We start from the raw sequence: 25,882 nt of genomic DNA on the forward strand, positions 1-25,882 counted from the left end.
GTGGGTCAGTGTGAGTGTAATAAGAGGATGAGTTTTGGCGTTAGAAAGGGGGCGTGACATTAGAAAGGGGGCGTGGCGTTATAAAGGGGGCGTGGCTCTCACCTTGCGTCTCTTCTTGTCCGTCTCCTTGTACAGGGTCAGTGTGGGTCAGTGTGGGTCAGTGTGGGTCAGTGTGGGTCAGTGTGCAGTGTAGAGTCAGTAAGGGGGCGTGGCGTCAGTAAGGGGGCGTGGCGTCAGTAAGGGGGCGTGGCTCTCACCTTGCGTCTCTTCTTGTCCGTCTCCTTGTACAGGGTCAGTGTGGGTCAGTGTGGGTCAGTGTGTGGGTCAGTGTGTGGGTCAGTGTGCAGTGGCGTCAGTAAGGGGGCGTGGCGTCAGTAAGGGGGCGTGGCGTCAGTAAGGGGGCGTGGCTCTCACCTTGCGTCTCTTCTTGTCCGTCTCCTTGTACAGGGTCAGTGTGGGTCAGTGTGGGTCAGTGTGGGTCAGTGTGGGTCAGTAAGGGGGCGTGGCGTCAGTAAGGGGGCGTGGCGTCAGTAAGGGGGCGTGGCTCTCACCTTGCGTCTCTTCTTGTCCGTCTCCTTGTACAGGTGCAGTGTGGGTCAGTGTGGGTCAGTGTGGGTCAGTAAGGGGGCGTGGCGTCAGTAAGGGGGCGTGGCGTCAGTAAGGGGGCGTGGCGTCAGTAAGGGGGCGTGGCTCTCACCTTGCGTCTCTTCTTGTCCGTCTCCTTGTACAGGTGCAGCCGCAGGTTCCGCACGGCGGGCAGGTTGTTGAACTCGAAGTGCTCCCCCCAGAACACGGTGTCGGTGCGGGGCTTGCTGGTGGTGCGGGCGTACAGCATGTCGTCCAGGCACAGCTCGCAGTAGTAGCGCTTCTTGGCGGGAAGTTCTCGCGCCTCGATGATCCACAGCTTCAGCACGTTGTCCACTCTCCGGCTGTTGTCCTGCAGGGGGGAGGGGGGGGGGGGACAGGCGGGAGGGGGGGGGGGGGGGGCAGGCGGGACAGTGAGACCGGAGCGGGACCTTCTGATAAAGAGGCTCCACCAGACACAGACCGAGAATCTACTCACACGAGACGACAGAGAGACATTTTCACATGAGTCTGAGTCCTGCTTTAGTCCGGGAGCAGGAGATCAGGTTCAGGTGGGTCAGGAGATCAGGGTCATGTGGGTCAGAGTGGGTCAGAGTGGGTCAGTGACGACAGAGAGACATTTCCACATGAGTCTGAGTCCTGCTTTAAGTCCAGGAGCAGGAGATCAGGTTCATGTGGGTCAGGAGATCAGGTTCATGTGGGTCAGAGTGGGTCAGTGTGGGTCAGTGGCGACAGAGAGACATTTCCACATGAGTCTGAGTCCTGCTTTAGTCCAGGAGCAGGAGATCAGGTTCATGTTTTATGAACTCGGGCGATATTGAACTGTCTTCTGATTTGGGTTTTTCTCGGGCCGAATATGCACCTTACCCAACGGGCCAGCAGGGCCGGAGCCCAGGGGCCCCCCAGAGTCAGGGGCCCCCAGAGTCAGGGGCCCCCAGAGTCAGGGGCCTCTCAGAATAGAGAAAGTGGAAATACAAACGTTTTGGGGGTGAAAACAGAGATAAGTCAGACGTTCGGGTTTCTGTGGGATTTAGGGTTAGGGTTCAGGGGGCGGGGCCTATAGGTACATTAAGGTGGGACTGATCATGTTTTGTGGGCCGGACTGAAGTGCTTTACGATGGAGAAACAAACATGAAATGATGTAGTTTATGGGAAACAAAGCACACACTGGGCCGTGAAGCAGATTAAATGAGGCTCAGATGATTAGCTTCAAGCGAGCGAAGCAACAACAGTGTGAAAGATGAACTTTGACCTTCAGGAGCCGCTCCTGGATCATCTCAGAGACGATCAGGAACTTCTTCAACACTGTTTCCATTGTGTGATTCTCAATGAGGACGTCGGAGTGTGGGTCAGAGTGGTTCGGAGTAGGTCGCAGTGGGTCAGTGTGGGTCAGAGTGGTTCGGAGTAGGTCGCAGTGGGTCAGTGTGGGTTGCAGTGGGCCACAGCGTGGGTCATTGTGGGTCACAGTGGGCTCATGCATAACCACAGACACAGGGACGACACAGCAGCAGAGTGGGTCTGTGTGGATCAGAGTGGGCCACAGTGGGTCAGTGTGGGCCAGTGTGGGCCGCAGTGGGCTCATGCATAACCACAGATACAGCACAGCACAGACACAGCAGCACAGTGGGTCTGTGTGGATCAGAGTGGGTTGCAGTGGGTCAGTGTGGGTCAGTGTGGGTCAGTGTGGGTCAGTGGGTCAGTGTGGGACACAGACACAGACACAGCAGCACAGTGGGTCTGTGTGGATCAGAGATGGTTGCAGTGGGTCAGTGGGTCAGTGGGTCAGTGTGGGTCAGTGTGGGTCAGTGTGGGACACAGACACAGCACAGACACAGCAGCACAGTGGGTCTGTGTGGATCAGAGATGGTTGCAGTGGGTCAGTGGGCCACAGTGGGCCGCAGTGGGTCAGTGTGGGTCAGTGTGGGTCAGTGTGGGTCAGTGTGGGTCAGTGTGGGTCAGTGTGGGTCAGAGTGGGTCAGTGTGAGTCAGTGTGGGTCACAGTGGGTCAGTGTGGGTCAGTGTGGGTCAGTGTGGGTCAGTGTGGGTCAGAGTGGGACACAGACACAGCACAGACACAGCAGCACAGTGGGTCTGTGTGGATCAGAGATGGTTGCAGTGGGTCAGTGGGCCACAGTGGGTCAGTGTAGGTCAGTGTGGGTCAGTGTGGGTCAGTGTGGGACACAGTGGGTCAGTGTGGGTCAGTGTGGGACAGACACAGCACAGACACAGACACAGCAGCACGGGGGACGACAGCACAGGACGCCGGGGCAGAGACCTTGTTGGGTTTGACCGCTCTCTGAAGGTTCTCGATCCACTTGTCCCTCTCAGCCGCTGAGCGACATGCAAAGCACTTGGTTCCCGACGCCGTGGTCACCTGAAGTAAGCGCCGGCGGCAAATCCGACAACCACACAAGCCATTAGTAACCATGGAAACGCCGTAAGTATGCACAGACTGTGAGTGCTCCGGTAACAGCTCATTATGCCGTGTTAAGATGTCAGCGTGGACTCGGTCTGGAGGTGGATTAAAACGAGCCACTTCGGCTGCACAAAGAGATCTGAGACGAGATGTTACAGGAGGTCTGAGATCATCACCTCCAGGACCGGCCAGTTCCACCTGAGGGTGTGAAGCTCAACCAACCAGAGCCTCCGGGGTGAGAAATGAGAATAATGTACAGTCCTGATCCAGGGGGAAAAGTAAAACTCACATTTTTCATGGTTGGATCTTAACAAGGTTCCAAATAGAACTTATGAAACGAGGATAAACGGGAGTGAGACGGAAAAAACGGAGTAAAAACAGTTTAAAGGAACAGGCCACAGTTTTCCATTCTGAGATCTGTTCTTACCTGAGCTTAGACGAGTTGATCCGTACCTGTCTGGTCTTTGTGTGTGCGCTCAGTCACGCACAACGACCAAAGATGTTGTTAGCATTTGGCCTCTCCCAGTGTGTTCCTGTAGCTCCAAAATGGGGTGAAGTTAGAAGTGACCGAGCTCTTTCACAAAGACCAGACAGGTACAGATCAACTCGTCTAAGCTCAGGTAAGAACATGTCTCCATACAACACTGGACTGTTCCTTTAACCTCTTAACTCCCGCCTGAACTGGGAGGATCTTTTTCCTCACGTCAGCAGATTTTTTTCCCCATAATTTTTTGTTGGGCATTCAACTCATTTTTGTCTCATTTTTGTCACATTTTTTTTTTTCAATGTTTTATCAAATTTCTGTCTATTTTTTGTCATTTTTCATCAATTTTTTGTCATTTTTTGTCAATGTTTTATCAAATTTTTTAGTCAATTTTTTGTTACCTTTTCGTCGGTCTGGGTCGGACACGAGCCAAACTGTAGAGCTCCAGATCCAGATCGTGAGGAGGAGGGGCCATAAGCTAAAGTTTGAGAGTTTGAGAGCAGGTGCAGGCCTGGAGGCGGGGCCTGGGGCAAGATGGTGATTTGTCAAAGGGATTAAGTCAGAAATATGTAAAGGGGTTCTGAAGTTTGGACATCAAGAGCTTATCGAGCCTGATATGATACTCTGACAATAAGCCGAATGCCCATCTCGGGTCGGCCGTTGCATTATGGGTAATGGAATCTCTTTCGGCTACCAAACAGTATTGATAGTTAGCGTAAAGCAACGTAGAAAGCTCTGATTTGGACCGTTTTAACCGTTGGAAAGTTGATGATATAAGTAAGGATTAAACAACGAGAGGCCGGCTCCTCCTCCTGGTGGTTAAATCACTGGGATATCACTCCGCTGTGGCGTCGCCATAGCAACGCATGACACAGCTGAATCAGATAAAGGCGTAATTAGTGACTGACAGGAACGTATGAGATGGATTTAGTGTTTGCTAAATGTTTGTAGAGGAGAGTGAGCAGCTAGGTTAGCTACTGTTAATAACATATGAGCTTTACATTTCTATTGGAAACGGTTAAGGCTATTCATCATTTTCAGGCGTACATAAAATGATCCTGCATTGAAGCATATTTGTCTGGATTAGTAAAGTCAAACATGTTAGTTTGAGTTGGGGGGGCCCAGGTGTGAGCGACTCCACCGCAGCTGTTTCCATAAACAGTTGAGCTGGTTGAGCTAGCTAGCTTTAGCTTCAGGTTAAACCTTGTAAAAGGTAAATAACTCCTGCCCACGAGTGCCGCATATCGGTGTTTACTTCCAGGGAAAAGTGTTTCCGGGTTAGTCCTGTTGTGTTGTGATTCTGTGCTGATGTTGTGTCGTTGAGCCTGACTGAGATCCTCGTAATAGCTGCGGAGAATGACTCGCTCTGAGACCAGCCTTCAGTGACCGGCTAATAACCCACACAAAATAGTCCCGTAGTCTGGCAGATTTAGTGAGTTTAGTCAATGAAAAACACATTTATTATAAATGTTACGTTTGTTCGTTGTTTAATCCTTACATACACTTCAGTGTTCAGGCTCCGCCTCCTACATTTCAATGGCAGAGTGGTTTGTTTGGAGCCTGATTGACCCACGTATGCGCAGTCGAGACGGGCATTGGGCTTATAAAGACTCGTTGAATCTCTCTTTTGATTGGGTGAAGAACGCAGCCTTAGTGAAACCAAAATTCTAATTTCCCCTTGTTTTCTGTGGTTCAAAGCTTAAAACTGAGAAGTGAAGTTCTGCAGGAGTTAGTCTGGATGCACATGCTGGACCCCGTCCCTCTCCAGACCGGGGGGGCTCACCTCGAAGCAGTACTCCTGTCCCAGGATGCTGGAGTGCACGGGTTTGATGATGGTGTCCTCGTCCAGAGTGAGGTCCAGCGCCTCTGCAGCGCTGCTCGGGGACAGCAGGGACTCGTGGGAGTGGGACTCTTTGAAACTCTGCATCAGGCGGGTCCTGGGGGAACACAGGTGACATCGTTACCGACCCCGCCTCCTCTGTCAGGGCTGTGAGGACGAGCGGGTCACACTCTGGTCACTCCGGTCACTCTGGTCACTCTGGTCACTCTGGTCACTCTGTCTGAGCTGCTCGTCTCCACTGGTCCAGGAGCAGCCAGTGTTTGTGTTTAACTTCAGGAAATGGAGAATCCTAAACTGTGCTGAGGAAACAAACCGTCTTCTTGTTTTGTGCTCTTTAGCCAAGACATGGCTAAGCTAAACTAAAGCAGTTAGAACCAGACCAGTCTTTTAAAGGAATAGGCCACCGTTTTTACACACTGAGATATGTTCTTACCTGAGCTTTGACGAGTTCTTTAGGACCTGTCTGATCTTCCCCCGTGCCTTCAGTCACGTAAACACAGCGCAGACGGCGTTAGCATTTAGCCTCTCCCTCTCTCCTCTATAGCTCCAAAACAGGTCAAAATAGAAGCTACCAAGCTCTTCCACGTTTCCCGTATTTAAATATGGTTACGTGAAGTGTTCCACTACAAAGTATAATTACACAAAATTAAACATGTGGATTTTGCAAGCGGATAAAAGGGGGAACTTCACGTAACCATATTTAAATAGGGAAAACGTGGAAGAGCTTGGTAGCTTCTATCTTGACCTGTTTTGGAGCTATAGAGGAGAGAGGGAGAGGCTAAATGCTAACGCCGTCTGCGCTGTGTTTACGTGACTGAAGGCACGGGTGAAGATCAGACAGGTCCTAAAGAACTCGTCAAAGCTAAGGTAAGAACATATCTCAGTGTGTAAAACCGGTGGCCTATTCCTTTAAGAAACATTAAAGGAAGGCTTTGAGAGGAGTGTAGACCGACTGATGAACAAACTGAAATAATATACTGTGAGTGAGTGATTGATAAAAAGGGATATTTCAGGATTTTTGACATAGTTATCCAGAGTGTTGCTGATTTCTGGAGATATTTTTTTTGTAATTCATGCAGTTCTTCTATTTGAAGAGTTTCGTGGCGCTAGGCTAATGCTAGGCTAGTGCATGGTATCAGCTAGCCTGCATTAAAGAGGGAGTATTCTGCTTGTTTCAGTCCCACAGCACCAGTCTATATCACACTACAATGATGACAAACCTTCTGTTGGTCTGTAAATGCAGTAAATTAGAATAACTGCCTTGTATAAATGTCTCTCTCAAAATGGCTGTAGTGAATGTCTTGAAATAGGCCTCTGTCTCTTTAAGAACCTCTGAGCCTTTAGACACGCCCCCTCCACACGCTGTCTGTGGCATCTGTGAGGAGGGGGTTCTGCTGAGGAGCAGTGGTTGGTTACTCGGCTGGTGACGAAAGCTCGGAGGCGTCTCCAGGAGGTGGGGGCGTTCCTAGGAGGACTCAGGCAAACCTATCCCTAAAATGGCCGCCATCAGAGTTTTTACAGATTACTCAGAAATACGTGAATGTGCCAAGGCAACACTTCAGCCATGTTTTTAATGAGGGAGTGACAGAATAACATGATGTAAATTAAACCCCCCCTTTAACCTCTTAACTCCCGCCTGAACCGAGAGCATTTTCTCCAGTTCAGCTTTACCCAAATCCTGTAGGTCAGTGTAACACCTCATTTGAAAGCTAAGACCTACAAAACTGAATTGATCTTTTTCCTCATATTATCAGATTTTTTTCATCACTTTTTTTGTTGGGCAGTCGTCTCATTTTTGTCACATTTTCGTGACTTTTTTTATCACTTTTTCGTCAAATTTTTCATTTTTTTTTGTCCATTTTTTGGTTACTTTTTCATCAAATTATTATCACTTTTTTTCTCAATTTTTCGTCAGTTTTTTCTCACTTTTTTCACATTTTCATCCTTGTTTTCATCTCAGTTTTGTTGCTATTTTCACAAAAATTTTTCCAGAAGCTTTTAGATTGGGGTAAAGCTGGAGAAAAAGTGCTCGGTTCAGGTGGGAGTTAAGGCGTTAAAGACCTGTAGGACCTCACAGTAAACAAAGAGGGACGAGTCAGTTCGTTTCAAGCCTCTGATCACACCAGACTAACCACACAAATGTCTGGGTCGATTAAAAGACCTTATATTTGAGCAGCATCAGCTTCGTGGTTGTATAAGCTACGCGGCGGCGGAGTGATCTGCGAGAAAATAGTCCCTCGAAATGCGATCGTTCATGTGATGCAAGGTCAGTTATATTCCAAACATGATTCTTTATATGGTCAGTCTGGTGTTATAAGTGATTTGCCTCAGGTGCTCTGTGGAGCGGGTCAGACTGTTTTTAATGCAGGCTAGCTGATACCATAGACATGCACTAGCCTAGCGCCACAAAGCTCTTCAAATATAAGAACTGCATGAATTACAAAAACTGGATAACTATAGGAAATGAGGCCCCATGTCAAAAATGCTGAAATATCCCTTTAACACGGCTACTTTTTTAAGTTCAGTGTGAGCCGTCGTCCTATGACCTACGACCTCTCGTCAGGACCTGTGAGGAGTGACCTCTTGTGACCCCGGCTGCCCTGCGGATGCGTCTCACCTCTCCTGGTCGGCACTGCGGAAGCGGGGGAGGATCATGTGGCGAAAGCTGCTGGTTCGGTCCAGTTTGGGCTGACTCTTGGCACGTTTGATGGAGCCCTTAAGCCGTTTACTGAGGAAGCTCTACAGGAGGAGAGAAAGCAACATGGCAGAGCCTCGTGGTCATCAGCAAAACATCATTAGCGTAAACGGCGGCCTCGGTTTGGAGTCGCCATGTCCAGCCTTCTGTGAGGAACACGCCGGGTAATAACAGCTCAAAATGCAACGCTCGCTTCATCGTGGAAACAACATTTATTTATATCATTAGGAATGACTGAAGCGTTGTTTACCAGTAGAGAAGGAAAGTGTGTTTGAATCATCTCAAGCAGGAACAACTGGGTGACGTGTTCAGAGAAGCTGATTGGACACGAGGACACGTCATGTCCAGTCGTTTAAGAATCGCTGAATCATAAATCAGGCCTCAGGCCCGGTGTCACCACAGTCAGATTATTAGTTACAAGTTACTTTAATGATTACATTTTTTTTTACAGTTTTTTGTTACTTTTTTCCTCATTTCCCACCCATGTTATCCTTAAATTTTTCCCTTTTCATTTATTAATTTTTCATCTATTTTTATTCTAATACTTTTCCCAAATTTTCCCTAAATTTTCCCCAATTTTTGCCTATTTTGTCTCAAAATAGTGTTTATTACACAATGTGGAGTGGTTGTGTTCTGACCTATTACTACAGTGTTTATTACATAAGTGGTTGTGTTCTGACCTATTATTACAGAGTTTATTACATAAGTGGTTGCGTTCAGAGCTGTTATTACAGTGTTTATTACATAAGTGGTTGCGTTCAGAGCTGTTATTACAGAGTTTATTACATAAGTGGTTGCGTTCGGAGCTGTTATTACAGTGTTTATTACGCAATAGAGAGTGGTTGCGTTCGGAGCTGTTATTACAGAGTTTATTACATAAGTGATTGCGTTCAGAGCTGTTATTACAGTGTTTATTACATAAGTGGTTGTGTTCGGAGCTGTTATTACAGTGTTTATTACATAAGTGGTTGCGTTCGGAGCTGTTATTACAGTGTTTATTACATAAGTGGTTGCGTTCGGAGCTGTTATTACAGTGTTTATTACGCAATAGAGAGTGGTTGCGTTCGGAGCTGTTATTACAGAGTTTATTACATAAGTGATTGCGTTCAGAGCTGTTATTACAGTGTTTATTACATAAGTGGTTGCATTCGGAGCTGTTATTACAGTGTTTATTACATAAGTGATTGCGTTCGGAGCTGTTAGTACAGTGTTTATTACATAAGTGATTGCGTTCAGAGCTGTTATTACAGTGTTTATTACATAAGTGATTGCGTTCGGAGCTGTTATTACAGTGAATATTACATAAGTGGTTGCGTTCGGAGCTGTTATTACAGTGTTTATTACATAAGTGGTTGCGTTCGGAGCTGTTATTACAGTGTTTATTACATAAGTGGTTGCGTTCGGAGCTGTTATTACAGAGTTTATTACATAAGTGGTTGCGTTCGGAGCTGTTATTACAGAGTTTATTACATAAGTGGTCGCGTTCAGAGCTGTTATTACAGTGTTTATTACATAAGTGATTGCGTTCAGAGCTGTTATTACAGTGTTTATTACAAAAGTGATTGCGTTGGGAGCTGTTGTTACAGTGTTTATTACATAAGTGGTTGCATTCGGAGCTGTTATTACAGTGTTTATTACATAAGTGATTGCGTTCGGAGCTGTTATTACAGTGTTTATTACATAAGTGGTTGCGTTCTGAGCTGTTATTACAGTGTTTATTACATAAGTGGTTGCGTTCGGAGCTGTTATTACAGTGTTTATTACATAAGTGGTTGCGTTCGGAGCTGTTGTTACAGTGTTTATTACATAAGTGATTGCGTTCGGAGCTGTTATTACAGTGAATATTACATAAGTGGTTGCGTTCGGAGCTGTTATTACAGTGTTTATTACATAAGTGGTTGCGTTCGGAGCTGTTATTACAGTGTTTATTACATAAGTGGTTGCGTTCGGAGCTGTTATTACAGAGTTTATTACATAAGTGGTTGCGTTCGGAGCTGTTATTACAGAGTTTATTACATAAGTGGTCGCGTTCAGAGCTGTTATTACAGTGTTTATTACATAAGTGATTGCGTTCAGAGCTGTTATTACAGTGTTTATTACATAAGTGGTTGCGTTCGGAGCTGTTATTACAGTGTTTATTACATAAGTGGTTGCGTTCGGAGCTGTTATTACAGTGTTTATTACATAAGTGGTTGCATTCGGAGCTGTTATTACAGTGTTTATTACATAAGTGATTGCGTTCGGAGCTGTTATTACAGTGTTTATTACATAAGTGGTTGCGTTCGGAGCTGTTATTACAGTGTTTATTACATAAGTGGTTGCGTTCGGAGCTGTTATTACAGTGTTTATTACATAAGTGGTTGCGTTCGGAGCTGTTATTACAGTGTTTATTACATAAGTGGTTGCGTTCGGAGCTGTTATTACAGTGTTTATTACATAAGTGGTTGCGTTCGGAGCTGTTATTACAGTGTTTATTACATAAGTGGTTGCATTCGGAGCTGTTATTACAGTGTTTATTACATAAGTGGTTGCGTTCGGAGCTGTTATTACAGAGTTTATTACATAAGTGATTGCGTTCGGAGCTGTTATTACAGTGTTTATTACATAAGTGGTTGCATTCGGAGCTGTTATTACAGTGTTTATTACATAAGTGGTTGCGTTCGGAGCTGTTATTACAGAGTTTATTACATAAGTGGTTGCATTCGGAGCTGTTATTACAGTGTTTATTACATAAGTGGCTGCAATCGGAGCTGTTATTACAGTGTTTATTTCATAAGTGGTTGCATTGGGAGCTGTTATTACAGTGTTTATTACATAAGTGGTTGCGTTGGGAGCTGTTATTACAGTGTTTATTTCATAAGTGGTTGCGTTGGGAGCTGTTATTACAGTGTTTATTACATAAGTGGTTTCGTTGGGAGCTGTTATTACAGTGTTTATTACATAAGTGATTGCATTCGGAGCTGTTATTACAGTGTTTATTACATAAGTGGCTGCGTTCGGAGCTGTTATTACAGTGTTTATTACATAAGTGGTTGCGTTGGGAGCTGTTATTACAGTGTTTATTACATAAGTGATTGCATTCGGAGCTGTTATTACAGTGTTTATTACATAAGTGGCTGCGTTCGGAGCTGTTATTACAGTGTTTATTACATAAGTGGTTGCATTCGGAGCTGTTATTACAGTGTTTATTACATAAGTGGCTGCGTTCGGAGCTGTTATTACAGTGTTTATTACATAAGTGGTTGCGTTGGGAGCTGTTATTACAGTGTTTATTACATAAGTGGCTGTGTTCGGAGCTGTTATTACAGTGTTTATTACATAAGTGATTGCGTTCGGAGCTGTTAGTACAGTGTTTATTACATAAGTGATTGCGTTCGGAGCTGTTATTACAGTGTTTATTACATAAGTGGTTGCGTTCGGAGCTGTTAGTACAGTGTTTATTACATAAGTGATTGCGTTCGGAGCTGTTATTACAGTGTTTATTACATAAGTGATTGCGTTCGGAGCTATTAGTACAGTGTTTATTACATAAGTGATTGCGTTCGGAGCTGTTATTACAGTGTTTATTACATAAGTGGTTGCGTTCGGAGCTGTTATTACAGAGTTTATTACATAAGTGGTTGCGTTCGGAGCTGTTATTACAGTGTTTATTACATAAGTGGTTGCATTCGGAGCTGTTATTACAGAGTTTATTACATAAGTGACTGCGTTTGGAGCTGTTATTACAGTGTTTATTACATAAGTGGTTGCATTCGGAGCTGTTAATACAGTGTTTATTACATAAGTGGTTGCGTTCGGAGCTGTTATTACAGTGTTTATTACACATTGAAGAGTCCTTTCGTCCGGACCTGTTATCACGTCATGTCCCGTACATGCCTGTTGGTGCCACCTACCTCCACGGGCGGTAACGGTGCGATATGGGGTTCCGGCAGCTCCCAGTGTGACGTGAGGAGGGAGGAGGGGGCGGGCGTGGGGGGCAGGCTGAAGGACAGGGAGGAGGGCAGGGGCAGCGAGGAGGACGCCCTCTGCTGGTACAGGCCGAGCGCAGGAGGGGCTACGGAGAGGGCGGGCGGGTAAGGGTGAGGAGGGGTCCCACTGCAGCGGCGGGAGCCCGGGGCAGAGGAGGAGGGGGCGAAGGAGAGGGTGGGGGGCAGCGAGCGGGGCCGGGAGCAGGGCGGGGGGTTACTCACGGATTGTCGGAAGGGTTGAGGAGGGGCAGTGGGAGACACGTCGATGCTGGGCTGCTTCCCGGTGGCTATGCTTTTCCTCCGCGGCCGGTTATCTGAAACAGAGCCACAAGAGGGCGTCAGGGCGTCCACCACATCAACCAGGAAGTGAAAACATCCACCACCTCAACCAGGAAGTGAAAACATCCACCACCTCAACCAGGAAGTGAAAACATCCACCACATCAACCAGGAAGTGAAAACATCCACCACATCAACCAGGAAGTGAAAACATCCACCACCTCAACCAGGAAGTGAAAACATCCACCACATCAACCAGGAAGTGAAAACATCCACCATCTCAATCAGGAAGTGAAAACATCCACCACCTCAACCAGGAAGTGAAAACATCCACCACATCAACCAGGAAGTGAAAACATCCACCATCTCAATCAGGAAGTGAAAACATCCACCACCTCAACCAGGAAGTGAAAACATCCACCACATCAACCAGGAAGTGAAGACATCCACCACCTCAACCAGGAAGTGAAAACATCCACCACATCAACCAGGAAGTGAAAACATCCACCACCTCAAACAGGAAGTGAAGACATCCACCACCTCAACCAGGAAGTGAAAACATCCACCATCTCAACCAGGAAGTGAAAACATCCACCACCTCAACCAGGAAGTGAAGACATCCACCACATCAACCAGGAAGTGAAAACATCCACCACATCAACCAGGAAGTGAAAACATCCACCACCTCAACCAGGAAGTGAAAACATCCACCACATCAACCAGGAAGTGGAAACATCCACCACCTCAACCAGGAAGTGAAAACATCCACCACATCAACCAGGAAGTGAAAACATCCACCACATCAACCAGGAAGTGAAAACATCCACCACCTCAACCAGGAAGTGAAAACATCCACTGCATCAACCAGGAAGTGAAAACATCCACCATCTCAATCAGGAAGTGAAAACATCCACCACCTCAACCAGGAAGTGAAAACATCCACCAGATCAACCAGGAAGTGAAAACATCCACCACATCAACCAGGAAGTGAAAACATCCACTACCTCAACCAGGAAGTGAAAACATCCACCACCTCAACCAGGAAGTGGAAACATCCACCACATCAACCAGGAAGTGAAAACATCCACCACCTCAACCAGGAAGTGAAAACATCCACCACCTCAACCAGGAAGTGGAAACATCCACCACATCAACCAGGAAGTGAAAACATCCACCACCTCAACCAGGAAGTGAAAACATCCACCGCCTCAACCAGGAAGTGAAAACATCCACCACCGATACCTGAACGATACTTTTCCCGATACCTATATTGAAATATTTGTTGTCTAAACCAGAAACAGAACAATAATGTGTGGAAGATCTGCAATGTTATAATATCAAGTTCATCTGTCAAGAAATGGGGGGGGAAAATTGAGAAAAATTGTGCAAAAATAGGAAAAGAAAATGGGAAATATTGGGGAAAAAGGGAAATATTAGTTATAACACATGAGGAAAAATTAGGTTCAAAATTGGGAAAATTAGAAAAAAAATTGGGCAAAAATAAGAAATAATTGTGACAAAAAACTGGGCAAAGAAAATCATTTATTTGAGTTGAAACAACCAAGTGCTTCCTTTAAAGTGACAGTCTGGAAGTCTAAATGTTTTACAAATGTTATGAAAAAAAAAATGCGAAATCCACCTCCTGGTCTTTCATTTTGATGTAAAGTTAGTAATAATATACATATTATTTTTTATAAAGTCCCTCCTTCCTCGGCAACTAACCAGAGTCTAGTATCCTCCTGCGTTGACCAATGAAACGAGCTTTTCCTGTGAACCAGCCCGTCAGGTCCAATCAGGAGGAGGGGGAGGAGCTCAGTCGTTTACGTTTGAATATTTGGCTTCTGTTTCTCCTCGTTTTTGAGAACTAAGAAGGGTTTTCTGAGAGGGGAGGAAGGTGATTGTTTCAAATTTCACTCTCTCTTCTGCAAACTTACAGACTGTCGCTTTAATGCCCTGGACCAACAGCACCAAAACTCGGATCTTAAGAGATATATGACTTTTGGAGCTTCGTACTGGAACACAAAGTGGTCCAGAGCGTTACAGACAGATGGTTTTGTTCTTCCTCACGGTCTCCTTTTAAGGACACTCTCTCCCGTGTGTCCTGTTCTCGCCGCCGGCTGCTCTGGCGTTCACCTGTCCACATCTCGTCTCCTCCTACACCGAGCACTGTCATCCTCGGATCTGCCGCCCACGCAGCCGACACTTTCCTCACAGTCCAGGCACAATCACAGTCTGAGCGGCTGATGCAGAAAACCACGCTCAGGTGTCTGACGATAAACATCCAAACGCCAGAGAGCGCCCGTCTCTGTTCTCGCTCAAGCACGAAGAGCGACGTCCGAAAAACCCTGTAACTCCGCACCTTCTGATCTTCAGCTCAGTCTCAACAGGTGCAAAACAGAGGCACTCAAGAAGGTCAGAGTTAAAAAGCCTTTACAGGGGGAGCACAGAAGCCCCGCCCCCAAGGTGATTCAGAGAAAACAAGGTGATTCAGTGAAAACATCCACCACCTCAACCAGGAAGTGAAAACATCAACCACATCAACCAGGAGGTGAAATCCACCACATCAACCAGGAAGTGAAAACATCCACCACATCAACCAGGAAGTGAAAACATCCACCACATCAACAAGGAAGTGAAAACATCCACCACATCAACCAGGAAGTGAAAACATCCACCACATCAACCAGGAAGTGAAAACATCCACCACCTCAACCAGGAAGTGAAAACATCCACCACCTCAACCAGGAAGTGAAAACATCCACCACATCAACCAGGAAGTGGAAACATCCAAAACCTCAACCAGGAAGTGAAAACATCCACCACCTCAACCAGGAAGTGGAAACATCCACTACATCAACCAGGAAGTGGAAACATCCACCACCTCAACCAGGAAGTAAAAACATCCACCACCTCAACCAGGAAGTGAAAACATCCACCACCTCAACCAGGAAGTGAAAACATCCACCACCTCAACCAGGAAGTGAAAACATCCACCACATCAACCAGGAAGTGGAAACATCCACCACATCAACCAGGAAGTGGAAACATCCAAAACCTCAACCAGGAAGTGAAAACATCCACCACCTCAACCAGGAAGTGGAAACATCCACTACATCAACCAGGAAGTGGAAACATCCACCACATCAACCAGGAAGTGAAAACATCCACCACCTCAACCAGGAAGTGGAAACATCCACTACATCAACCAGGAAGTGGAAACATCCACCACATCAACCAGGAAGTGAAAACATCCACCACCTCAACCAGGAAGTGAAAACATCCACCACATCAACCAGGAAGTGGAAACATCCAAAACCTCAACCAGGAAGTGAAAACATCCACCACCTCAACCAGGAACTGAAAACATCCACCACCTCAACCAGGAAGTGAAAACATCCACCACATCAACCAGGAAGTGGAAACATCCAAAACCTCAACCAGGAAGTGAAAACATCCACCACCTCAACCAGGAACTGAAAACATCCACCACATCAACCAGGAAGTGGAAACATCCACCACCTCAACCAGGAAGTGAAAACATCCACCACCTCATCCAGGAAGTGAAAACATCCACCACCTCAACCAGGAAGTGAAAACATCCACCACCTCAACCAGGAAGTGAAAACATCCACCACCTCAACCAGAAAGTGAAAACATCCACCACATCAACCAGGAAGTGGAAACATCCACCACATCAACCAGGAAGTGAAAACATCCACCACATCAACCAGGAAGTGAAAACATCCACCACCTCAACCAGGAAGTGGAAACATCCACCAGATCAACCAGGAAGTGGAAACATCCACCACATCAACCAGGAAGTGAAAACATCCACCACATCAACCAGGAAGTGAAAACATCCACCACATCAACCAGGAAGTGGAAACATCCACCAGATCAACCAGGAAGTGGAAACATCCACCACATCAACCAGGAAGTGAAAACATCCACCACCTCAACCAGGAAGTGAAAACATCAACCAGGAAGTGAAAACATCCACCACATCAACCAGGAAGTGGAAACATCCACCACCTCAACCAGGAAGTGGAAACATCCACCAGATCAACCAGGAAGTGAAAACATCCACCACATCAACCAGGAAGTGAAAACATCAACCAGGAAGTGGAAACATCCACCACCTCAACCAGGAAGTGAAAACATCCACCACATCAACCAGGAAGTGAAAACATCCACCACCTCAACCAGGAAGTGGAAACATCCACCAGATCAACCAGGAAGTGGAAACATCCACCAGATCAACCAGGAAGTGAAAACATCCACCAGGAAGTGGAAACATCCACCACATCAACCAGGAAGTGAAAACATCAACCAGGAAGTGAAAACATCCACCACATCAACCAGGAAGTGAAAACACTCAAGAAGGTCACAGTTAAAAAGCCTTTACAGCAGGATAACACAGAAGCCCCGCCCCCAAGGTGATTCAGAGAAACATTATTACACAGATCAGAGCGAAATACTGTCAATACCAGTTAGGTCATACGTACAACACTGACATAGTGCACTGGGAAAGAAGAATCGTTTTAAAGAACACATGATGATTACATTTAGAGCAGATTTGTTCTGAAATAAATATCTTGGTAAATTTTATCCCCGTCCACTTCAAGCAGGGAATGAGTCTGATCATGGAGCAGCTGGAGCAGTCTGAAGGGGCGGGACTAGCGCGCACCCCAATTAGCAATCGACTCTGTCCAAGAAGTGACTTCCTGTTTCGATCCAGCACGCCAAAATAAAAGCACAGCTCGTCTCATTGTTAGTTCAGCAGGTTCTTGAACATCACAAGAATATAATTAAATACATTTGAAGTGTTTTGTCTGTTAATAGTTCAGCAGAAAGAAAGTTGAATTAACGAATAAGATGGTGCTTTTATTTTGGCGAGCTGGATTGAAACAGGAAGTCACTTCTTGGGCGGCGTTGTTCTTATTTGAAGTTATGCACAGAGTCTATTAGCGTGAATATAAAGTGAATATAAACTCACGCGGAGGCAAAATCCTCGACTTCTTCATCCAGGATTATTTTGGTTAAAGTTAAAGTTACCGTAACAACAGCGGGTCAGCGAGTGACGTCACCTCGTCGTTTCTCAGTGACGCTCGTGATTGGTTCGGCCTCGGCCAATCGTCTTTTTTATTGTGTTATTGTTGCTTTTCCAGCTCTTTTTTGTCACTTTGTTGTGTTTTCATCCAAATCTAAAACTGGACAGCGCCTTTCACAGACATGGTCACAAAGCGCTTTACATGAGACAATTGTACGTTCACTCCATACTCGGTGCTGGTAAACTACGTTTGTAGCTTCAGTTTCCCCTGGATCCAGCACGCCAAAGGGGAGACTGTCAGAAGCGCTTTCGCAACTACACACGTCTGCGCCAACGGACCCTCTGACACCACCATACACTCACACACATCATTCATCCTGGCCTATTGTGCATGTTTTTAGTGGTAGGGGAAACCGGAGTGCCCGGAGGAAACCTACGCAGACACGGAGAGAACATGCAAACTCCACACAGAAAGGCCCCGTGCAGGTGGGAATCGAACCCAGGACATTGAAGCTGTGAAGCGAGAGCACTAACCACTGCGCTACCGTACCGCTCAGAAAAGTATGGACTGGAAACCCCAAGGTCGAGAATGACCGAGCCAAGATCCTGTGGGACTTCCAGATCCAGACGGACAGAATGGACATTGTGGTGGTGACAAAGAGCAGAGGAGCCGCTGTGGTCGACATAGCAATACCAAGACTTCAACATCAGGAAAAAGGAACATGAGAAACTAGAGAAACACCAGGGGCTCAGAGAAGAGCTGGAGAAAACCTGGAGGGTGAAGAAGAGTTTTTTTTATTTTTTTTTAATAGTATAATGTATTTATTATAACTGTTGTAAATACAGTGATTAGTTTAGCACCTGTAGTTTCATATTTTATGAAACTACAATAACCTTTTAGTGAAGTTTTGGTCAGGGCCACGCCCCCTTTGACTCGCATGTTTTTGTCGCAGCTGAACCTTTGAGCTGATCGTTATTGAAACCGTTTCTTGAGACGCTCGGACCTCGCTGCGTCTCTCCTGTTTCCTCCGTTTCCTTCTCGTCCTCTGAAATTCTGACCTTTTGTTTTGCTTCGCAGCGGCGTGTGCGGCGGCGTGTGCGGCGTGTGTGCGGCGTGTGCGGCGGCGTGTGCGGTGTGGAGAACATGGCGAGGTGACTGACAGCTCGCCGGTATAAAGAGCCGTGTTTAATGGCTGGGTTTGGGTGGTATAATGGTGTTACATAAGCCGCTGTTGGGAAATCAGAGACGTGTCGAGCTTTATTTGCTTTTAACGCCGCTCATCGAGCCGTCCACACATCCGAATATTCAAACTTCATCTGACAGAAAGTACACGGCTTCATTTAAGGCGCTGCAGGTGAAAAGCATCGAGGTTTTAAACACGCTTCATCTTCCAGACTCTGTTTTTAGGAATTCTGAAATCACAATGATCCGTTTACAAATACTGAGGCACGCACGGAATCCCCCCGACAAAGCGGAGTCTTCACCTCTTAACCGAGTTCTCCAGTTCAGCTTTTCCCAAATCTAAAAGGTCACAGCCTAAAGGTCAGTGTAACGCCTCATTTGAAAGCTACGGCCTACAAAACTCACCTAAGCTCCTTCCTTGTTTGTGCGTTTTGGCCTTTTTTAACACAAAGTGACAGAACGGATGGTGGTGTTTGTGTCGTGAACAGCTGTAAAGCCGACGCGTTTGACAAAGCAGAGCAGCTTCACACGGAAAGATCGAAACAGTTGAGATTTTAACATTTCTCTGAGTTTTTAAAGGGTTGAAATCGTTCCAAGGACAACTGAGAAACGTCCTGTTAAAGTCTTACCACCCGCCAAAACCAAATGCATTCTCTCCTCTTTGCCACTTTTTTATTTCCCTCATGTGTTTTTGTCACTTTTTTCTGGATTTTTGTCTTTTTTGCTGTTTTTCTTTGTCTTTTTTCTGCTGGATTTTTTTCATTTTTTCTGCTGATTTTTTGTCTTTTTTTGTTGGATTTTTGTCATTTTTTGCTGGATTTTTGTCACTTTTTTGATGGATTTTTGTCACTTTTTTGCTGGATTTTTGTCACTTTTTCTGCTGATTTTTTGTCTTTTTTTGTTGGATTTTTGTCACTTTTTTGTTGGATTTTTGTCTTTTTTTGTTGGATTTTTTTAATTTTTTCTGCTGAATTTTTGTCTTTTTTTTGTCACTTTTTTGCTGGATTTTTGTCTTTTTTGCTGTTTTTCTTTGTCTTTTTTCTGCTGAATTTTTGTCTTTTTTTGTTGGATTTTTGTCACTTTTTTGTTGGATTTTTGTCACTTTTTTGTTGGATTTTTGTCACTTTTTTGCTGGATTTTTGTCACTTTTTTGGTTGAGCTTTTGTCACTTTTTTGTTGCTTTTTTGGTCACTTTTTAGCGTTTTTTTGTTGCGTTTACATCCTCATTTTCTTCTCATCTTTTGAAGAAGCTTTTAGATTTGGAGAGCAGGAGAAAACATGTTCAGGCGGGAGTTAAGAGGTTAAAGTCTTCAATCCAGAACCAGGCTGTGATTTTGATCCAAACTCGCCTCCGTTTTGCTGGATTTTTTTCTTTTTTTTTGCTGGATTTTTGTCACTTTTTTGTTGGATTTTTGTCACTTTTTTGTTGGATTTTTGTCACTTTTTTACTGGATTTTTGTTACTTTTTTGTTGGATTTTTTTCATTTTTTCTGATGGATTTTTGTCTTTTTTCTGCTGGATTTTTGTCACTTTTTTGTTGGATTTTTGTCACTTTTTTGTTGGATTTTTGTCACTTTTTTACTGGATTTTTGTTACTTTTTTGTTGGATTTTTTTCATTTTTTCTGATGGATTTTTTTCATTTTTTCTGATGGATTTTTTTCTTTTTTTCTGATGGATTTTTGTCACTTTTTTGTTGCTTTTTTGGTCACTTTTTAGCGTTTTTTTGTTGCGTTTACATCCTCAGTTTCTTCTCATCTTTTGAAGAAGCTTTTAGATTTGGAGAACAGGAGAAAACATGTTCAGGCGGGAGTTAAGAGGTTAAACAAGGCTGTGATTTTGATCCAAACTCGCCTCCGTTTAGCTTCGATTTCTCAGGAACCGAGACACATCCTTCATTCTGACTTCGCTTGAATATCTTTCACCGACTCAAATCAAGGCCAAACGTCACTTATTTCTGGCTGCGTGTGACGCTCCCCACACCGTCCTGCAGGGGGCGTTCATTCATGCGTGTGTAACTGGCGGTTCTGGGTGGAGAACCTCGCTCGCCGCTGACGGTGGAGACACGGGTCAGCGGCGAGTTTGGTTAAACGCCGGAGCTGCTGCTGTAGCGAGGACGGAGGAAGAGCGTCTGAGCCGAGCGCCGAGTGTGTGGGCGCTCCAGCCTTTCAGCGGCAGCAGAGACGGTCAAAGGAGTGGGCGGCGAGGGGAGGGGGGGGGGAGAGAGCGAAGGGAGGGGGGGAGGCTGAGTGGGAGTCTGTGGGAGTGTGTGTTTGAACGAGGACTTGAGATGTTTATAAAGACATTTGCTGAAACTGCTTCATAAGAGGCTATTTCTGACCTGAACGCCTGCTCTGATAATGACACAAAACAACAACAACAACAACAACAACAACAACAACAACAACAACAACAACAACACAACACAAGCTCTCACTCTAATATTTGGTTGTCTGACTGAGGTTAAGGTCTGGACTAGAGCAGGGGCGGACTGGGACTGAAAAACAGCCCTGGACTCTGACCAGCCTGGCCCAAATTAGCGTAATTGTGACACTTCCACGAATACATATTTTAACCTTTTACCACCATGGGCGACGGTGGCGCAGATGGTAGAGCGGGTCGTCTCATGATCGGAAGGTCGGGGGTTCGAATCCCACCTCCTTAAAGTGCACACTGTTGTTGTGTCCTTGGGCAAGACACTTCACCCACACTGCCGACCCAGTGTACGCAGTGTCTGCGTACACTGGTGTATGAATGAGAGCATGAATGGGTGAGTGGATCCTTGCTGTAAAGCGCTTTGAGTGCCTAATGTAGGTGGAAAAGCGCTATATAAGTTGAGACCATTTACCCGCAGGCCCCACCCCCAGCGGGCCAACAGTTCTGTTGTCCCGCCAGAGAGTGGGACAACTCTGGTAAACATGGTAAACATGGATGCAGTTCACTTTTTGACCACGAGTGTCAAATTGGGGGCGCTGTTTCACTCCTTTCACAGAGTTAAGGAAACACTGTTGAGGTGTCTTGGTATTTATTAATCACAGAGCATTGTAGCATCAACTTTCACAGTTTTCCAACTTTTATTGCAAAGGTTGTTACATCAGCAACATTTAGGGCCAGATCTTGTGGCGGCGCACGGGGCGGCGCACGGGGCGGCGCACGGGGCGGCGCTATATGTGCCATTGGCCTCCACCTGTGAGGGGGCGTCACAAGAGGAGGCGACTGCACTGATGGAAACACGGCTGACATTCACTTCCTGGTTTACATTGCGCTGTCTTGCGTTCTTTCTTAAGCCTTAGGCTCTCACAGGTCAAACTAAAAACTTTATTTACCCCATCGTGAGCTAAACCATGTTCACGTCTCCAGAGAAAAAGAGCTACAGCGTCCGCTGTGGCGCAGATCGGCCGCGCTCGGCGTGAACGCGAAGCAAAACAAAAGCACATGTTCACCCCCCACTCCCACACAACCACTCTCCTGGACGCGGAGTCGATCTGGTTGGAGGAAAATGTGTGTCTCCACCCACTTAAATGCACTAAGTCTGGAGTGAGATCACAAAGTGCTGCTACTGAGGCAAAATGTCAGGCGATTGTCTCTGTTTTGATGCACAAGATCAGGCCCACGGTCTTTTAATCGACCCAGAACATGAAGCAGATCCTCATGAAGCAGGAACATTCTTAAGTAGATTTAAGTTTAGATTTTAGTGGTTAATTAGTTCCTGTCTGTGATTGGATCCATGTCAAACTTTTCCAGTTCCTGCTTTTGAACAGAAACAAAAAGCCGGAGCCGGACGGGCAAAGGCAGAGCGTGTGACTGAGAAAGTAGAAGCAACGCACACGAGAAGTTCTCTCAGAGGTGCAGATGTTGAGGCAAATCTTCATAAATAAAAAAACCAGCATCGCACACTCAAGTAGCCGACATGAGCCTTCAGATCATTCTTTTCATCTTAGGACCACAGTGTGTGTGGAGCGGACCAGCCCAGGTGGCTGAGGCCCTGTCCACACGAAGTCAAGCTGAAGACCAAACGCAAAGATATTTTATCAGTCCAGTGCATCGTCCACACGAGAGGCGTTTTGGGCGTCTGTGAACGAACATTTTCCAAACTAGGTCCCAGAGCGGCACAACGTGGCTCCTACTGAGGCAAAATGTCACGCTATCGTCTGCGTTTTGATGCACAAGATCAGGCCCAGTATGTTAAAAATGACTTATAAAAGAATTGATGCTGAACTGACACTTTCAAAATAATCTAATGTGGCATTTTCTTTGAGTGAATGAATGAATGAGGTAAAGTCACTGTAAGTGCTGTAGATGCAGGTGCTTTGTTTTTTTCTTCTTCTTACATTTTGCACTAAATTGCTACAGTTGTTGATTTTGTTTTACTAAAACTAGGCTTTTGCCAGAGTTAACATTTGTTTTAATGTAGCTTGTTATTTGCATAGATAGAATTAAATGCAAATGTGGGCTATCGAGAAAATAAAAAGTGAATAAAATAAAGTAACTATTATCATTGCAGTTATACGTGTTTCGTGTTTGACGTCGCCGTGTTTGGCCGAGACTCAGAGGCACTTTTTCATTTTGGCGTCGGAGACAAAAAGTTTGGACCCCCCTGATTCAGACCGATGAGGGCAGCGAATCCGGGTAAAGCAAGTGACGCGCTGACTGTGCACTTCAATACAAATCCCAAGAGTCAAATGTACAAAAATGCAGCTGCTTTATTAAGTTCAAAATAATGTCAAGTTTCAATAACCCAGTTCCGCACTTCCATAAAAACGGGCTACAAACACACACGGTGACGCGGTCAACAAACTGTGTGCTGTTCTGGATCGCCAACACCTGTGGGACTGAGGTGTGGCTCCCCATTCATAGAGCATCACCACAGCACCTCCTAGTGGTGGCTCATGGCTCCAACACCTTCAGAAACATGAGTCATTTCCTCAGTCGCCTCCCCACGGCGACAGGAACACACTGCCCCCTGCTGTTTTGGAGTGTCCGCACAGTAAAGTGAAGATTACTGCGCGGATTTCGAACTACTCCTGGTATTATTACGCCAATAATATAGGGGGAACTATACCAATATAGTTCCCCCTTTTATCCTCTTAGAAAATCCACATTGTTTAGTTTTGTGTAATTATACTTTGTAGTGGAACACTTCACGTAACCATATTTAAATAGGGAAAACGTGGAAGAGCTTGGTAGCTTCTATCTTGACCTGTTTTGGAGCTATAGTTGGTTTTCCATTGACGTCACACTCCCGCACAGTTCCATATGGCGCCATCTTGTGTGTCTAGGGTCTAATTGTTTGTGTTACGGATCATTGATGATATGGTGAAGAAATAGTGCTCACACCTGTGTTGTGTGGGGCTGATCCCGACACGACGAAGAGAAAACGTCTCAATATCCCAAAAGTAATTCATCACTAAGGAACAGAAACATAAAAACTTTCGTACGTGAGATTTAAACTATGGCCGCCGACCGCTCGTCCCGAGTGCCGGGTCTGACTTTACGGGGCAGCCTGTGCTTATTCCGCTGTGTGTCTGAGTCTGAGTCTCATGTCTTGGCTGATGTTCCCTGGTTTTGCCAGGGTCTGTCAGCTTTTATCTGACAGATAAGAGAAAAAGTGGCGTCAGACAGATTTGACAGCGGGGCTAGCTGCTAGCATGAAATAAAGCAAGTCTACGATGAGCTCATGGTAGACTTGTATTTTTTCATGTTGCTGAAAAACGCAAACCAGGGACAGTTAGCAGCTCGCAGAGAGATGAGACTCGGGCAAATCACGGAGGAAGCACCGGCCGTCCCCGTAAAGTGAGACCCGGCGAGAGCGAGAGGCGGCCGGGGAGGCGAGAGCGAGGCGGCCGCTGTTACTCTCTTCCTTCATCAGGAGGTAAACGCAGCACAGACTGACGCTGATACACGTCATAAATACAGCCTTTTCTCATTGTTTATCCGCTCACATGACGGCTGTTTGTTTGGTTCGATGGACAAGTTTAAGTGCACGCTCAGGCCTACGTGTTTTGCTGTTATGATTACCGTGCATGTGTACATTACCATGATTATGTTAGCCTACCCATCACATGGCTCATTGTGAGTGAAAAAAACACATTAGCGACTACAGAACGGCCGTCGTAGACACAATTATTCATGAAATGTGCATGCGAGTCGTGCATAAACATTGTCGAACGCCACACATAATGGCGGCGCGGTGCAGAGGATCATGGGAACGGAAAACCATCTGTAGAGGAGAGAGGGAGAGGCTAAAGGCTAACGCCGTCTGTGCTGTGTTTACGTGACTGAAGGCACGGGGGAAGATCAGACAGGTCCTAAAGAACTCGTCAAAGCTCAGGTAAGAACATATCTCAGTGTGTAAAAACGGTGGCCTGTTCCTTTAAGCCCCGGGGCCTATGGGTACATTAGGGTGGGCCTGCCTGGAGACTCCAGGACACGTCTCAGAGACATCTCCATGACTAGCAGCGGCTCTAGTCTCCAACTAGTCTCCAGGCCAGTGCGACAGATCCTTTGTATTCACGCAATCAATCCGAGACGGTGAAGCCCTGAACATCCCAGTTCTTCAGAAACGAGTCCTTACTGTGAACAGAACACCTGGCAGCTCGTTCACCACAGCACAAAGGTCTTTATTCACAAATGATGTGTATTAGGAGTGAAAACTCTAAACACATTGACCACTGCCTGCCACACTGACGTCCTCCGAGCCTGACTAGTGTGTGGGACACAGGTCTTACCTGGCCAGGGCCCGAGGCGGGTCCTGTCCAGCCGCCGGGACAAAGTGTCTCTGTACATCAGACTCATGGCGAACGAGCGTAAATCCACGAGCGACCGGAGGCGCTCCCACTGTCCTCAGCGTCCCGCAAAGCGTCCCGCAAAGCGTCCCACAAAGCGTCCCACAAAGTGTCCCACAAAGCGTCCCACAAAGTGTCCCACAAAGTGTCCCAAAGAGTTTCTGTGGAGTCAAAAAGACACTCCCTTTTCCTGCTTACATCATCAGTGGCATCACCGGGAGGCAGGAAGTGAGCGGTGCGGCGAAGAGCGAGCTAAAGCTAGAGCTAAAGCTAGAGCTAGCGACCACGAGCGTGAAGCTACACCTTTAAAGACGAGCTTAGGTGAAAGCGCCGGAGGAACGATTAAAGCTTCATCTGATACATACAACATGTGTTACAACGGAGTCACTTAGCATTTAGCTTCCTCACTTAGCATCTAGCTTCCTCACTTAGCATTTAGCTTCCTCACTTAGCATTTAGCTTCCTCACTTAGAATTTAGCTTCCTCCCTTAGCATGTAGCTTCCTCACATAGCATTTAGCTTCCTCACTTAGCATCTAGCTTCATGCCCCTCCCCTCGTATCTCTGTTCGTATCAAAGGCAGTCGCCGCTTAACTTTAAG

At 46.0% G+C, this 25,882-nt stretch overlaps 1 protein-coding gene across 17 annotated transcripts in view; it reads right to left on the reverse strand.

Moving 5' to 3' along the window:
* syngap1b (synaptic Ras GTPase activating protein 1b) overlaps positions 1–25,882 on the reverse strand; it is a 94,716-nt gene that overhangs the window by 41,635 nt on the left and 27,199 nt on the right. For 9 of the 17 annotated variants that reach the window (XM_079569327.1, XM_079569329.1, XM_079569326.1 and 6 more), the window contains exons 3-7: positions 11,914–12,302; positions 7,943–8,064; positions 5,269–5,422; positions 2,861–2,959; positions 698–937 (exon numbers count right to left, since the gene is read on the reverse strand). In XM_079569327.1, the coding sequence (XP_079425453.1) occupies positions 698–937; positions 2,861–2,959; positions 5,269–5,422; positions 7,943–8,064; positions 11,914–12,302 (1,004 nt within the window). Of the gene's footprint in view, positions 1–697; positions 938–2,860; positions 2,960–5,268; positions 5,423–7,942; positions 8,065–11,913; positions 12,303–25,225; positions 25,375–25,882 lie in introns of those variants that run through there. The other 8 variants (XM_079569322.1, XM_079569321.1, XM_079569320.1 and 5 more) reach the window with 3 other exon arrangements.

This window comes from Gobius niger (assembly GCF_951799975.1).
Source record: "Gobius niger genome assembly, chromosome: 13".
In the NCBI taxonomy this organism is placed as follows: Eukaryota; Metazoa; Chordata; class Actinopteri; order Gobiiformes; family Gobiidae; genus Gobius; species Gobius niger.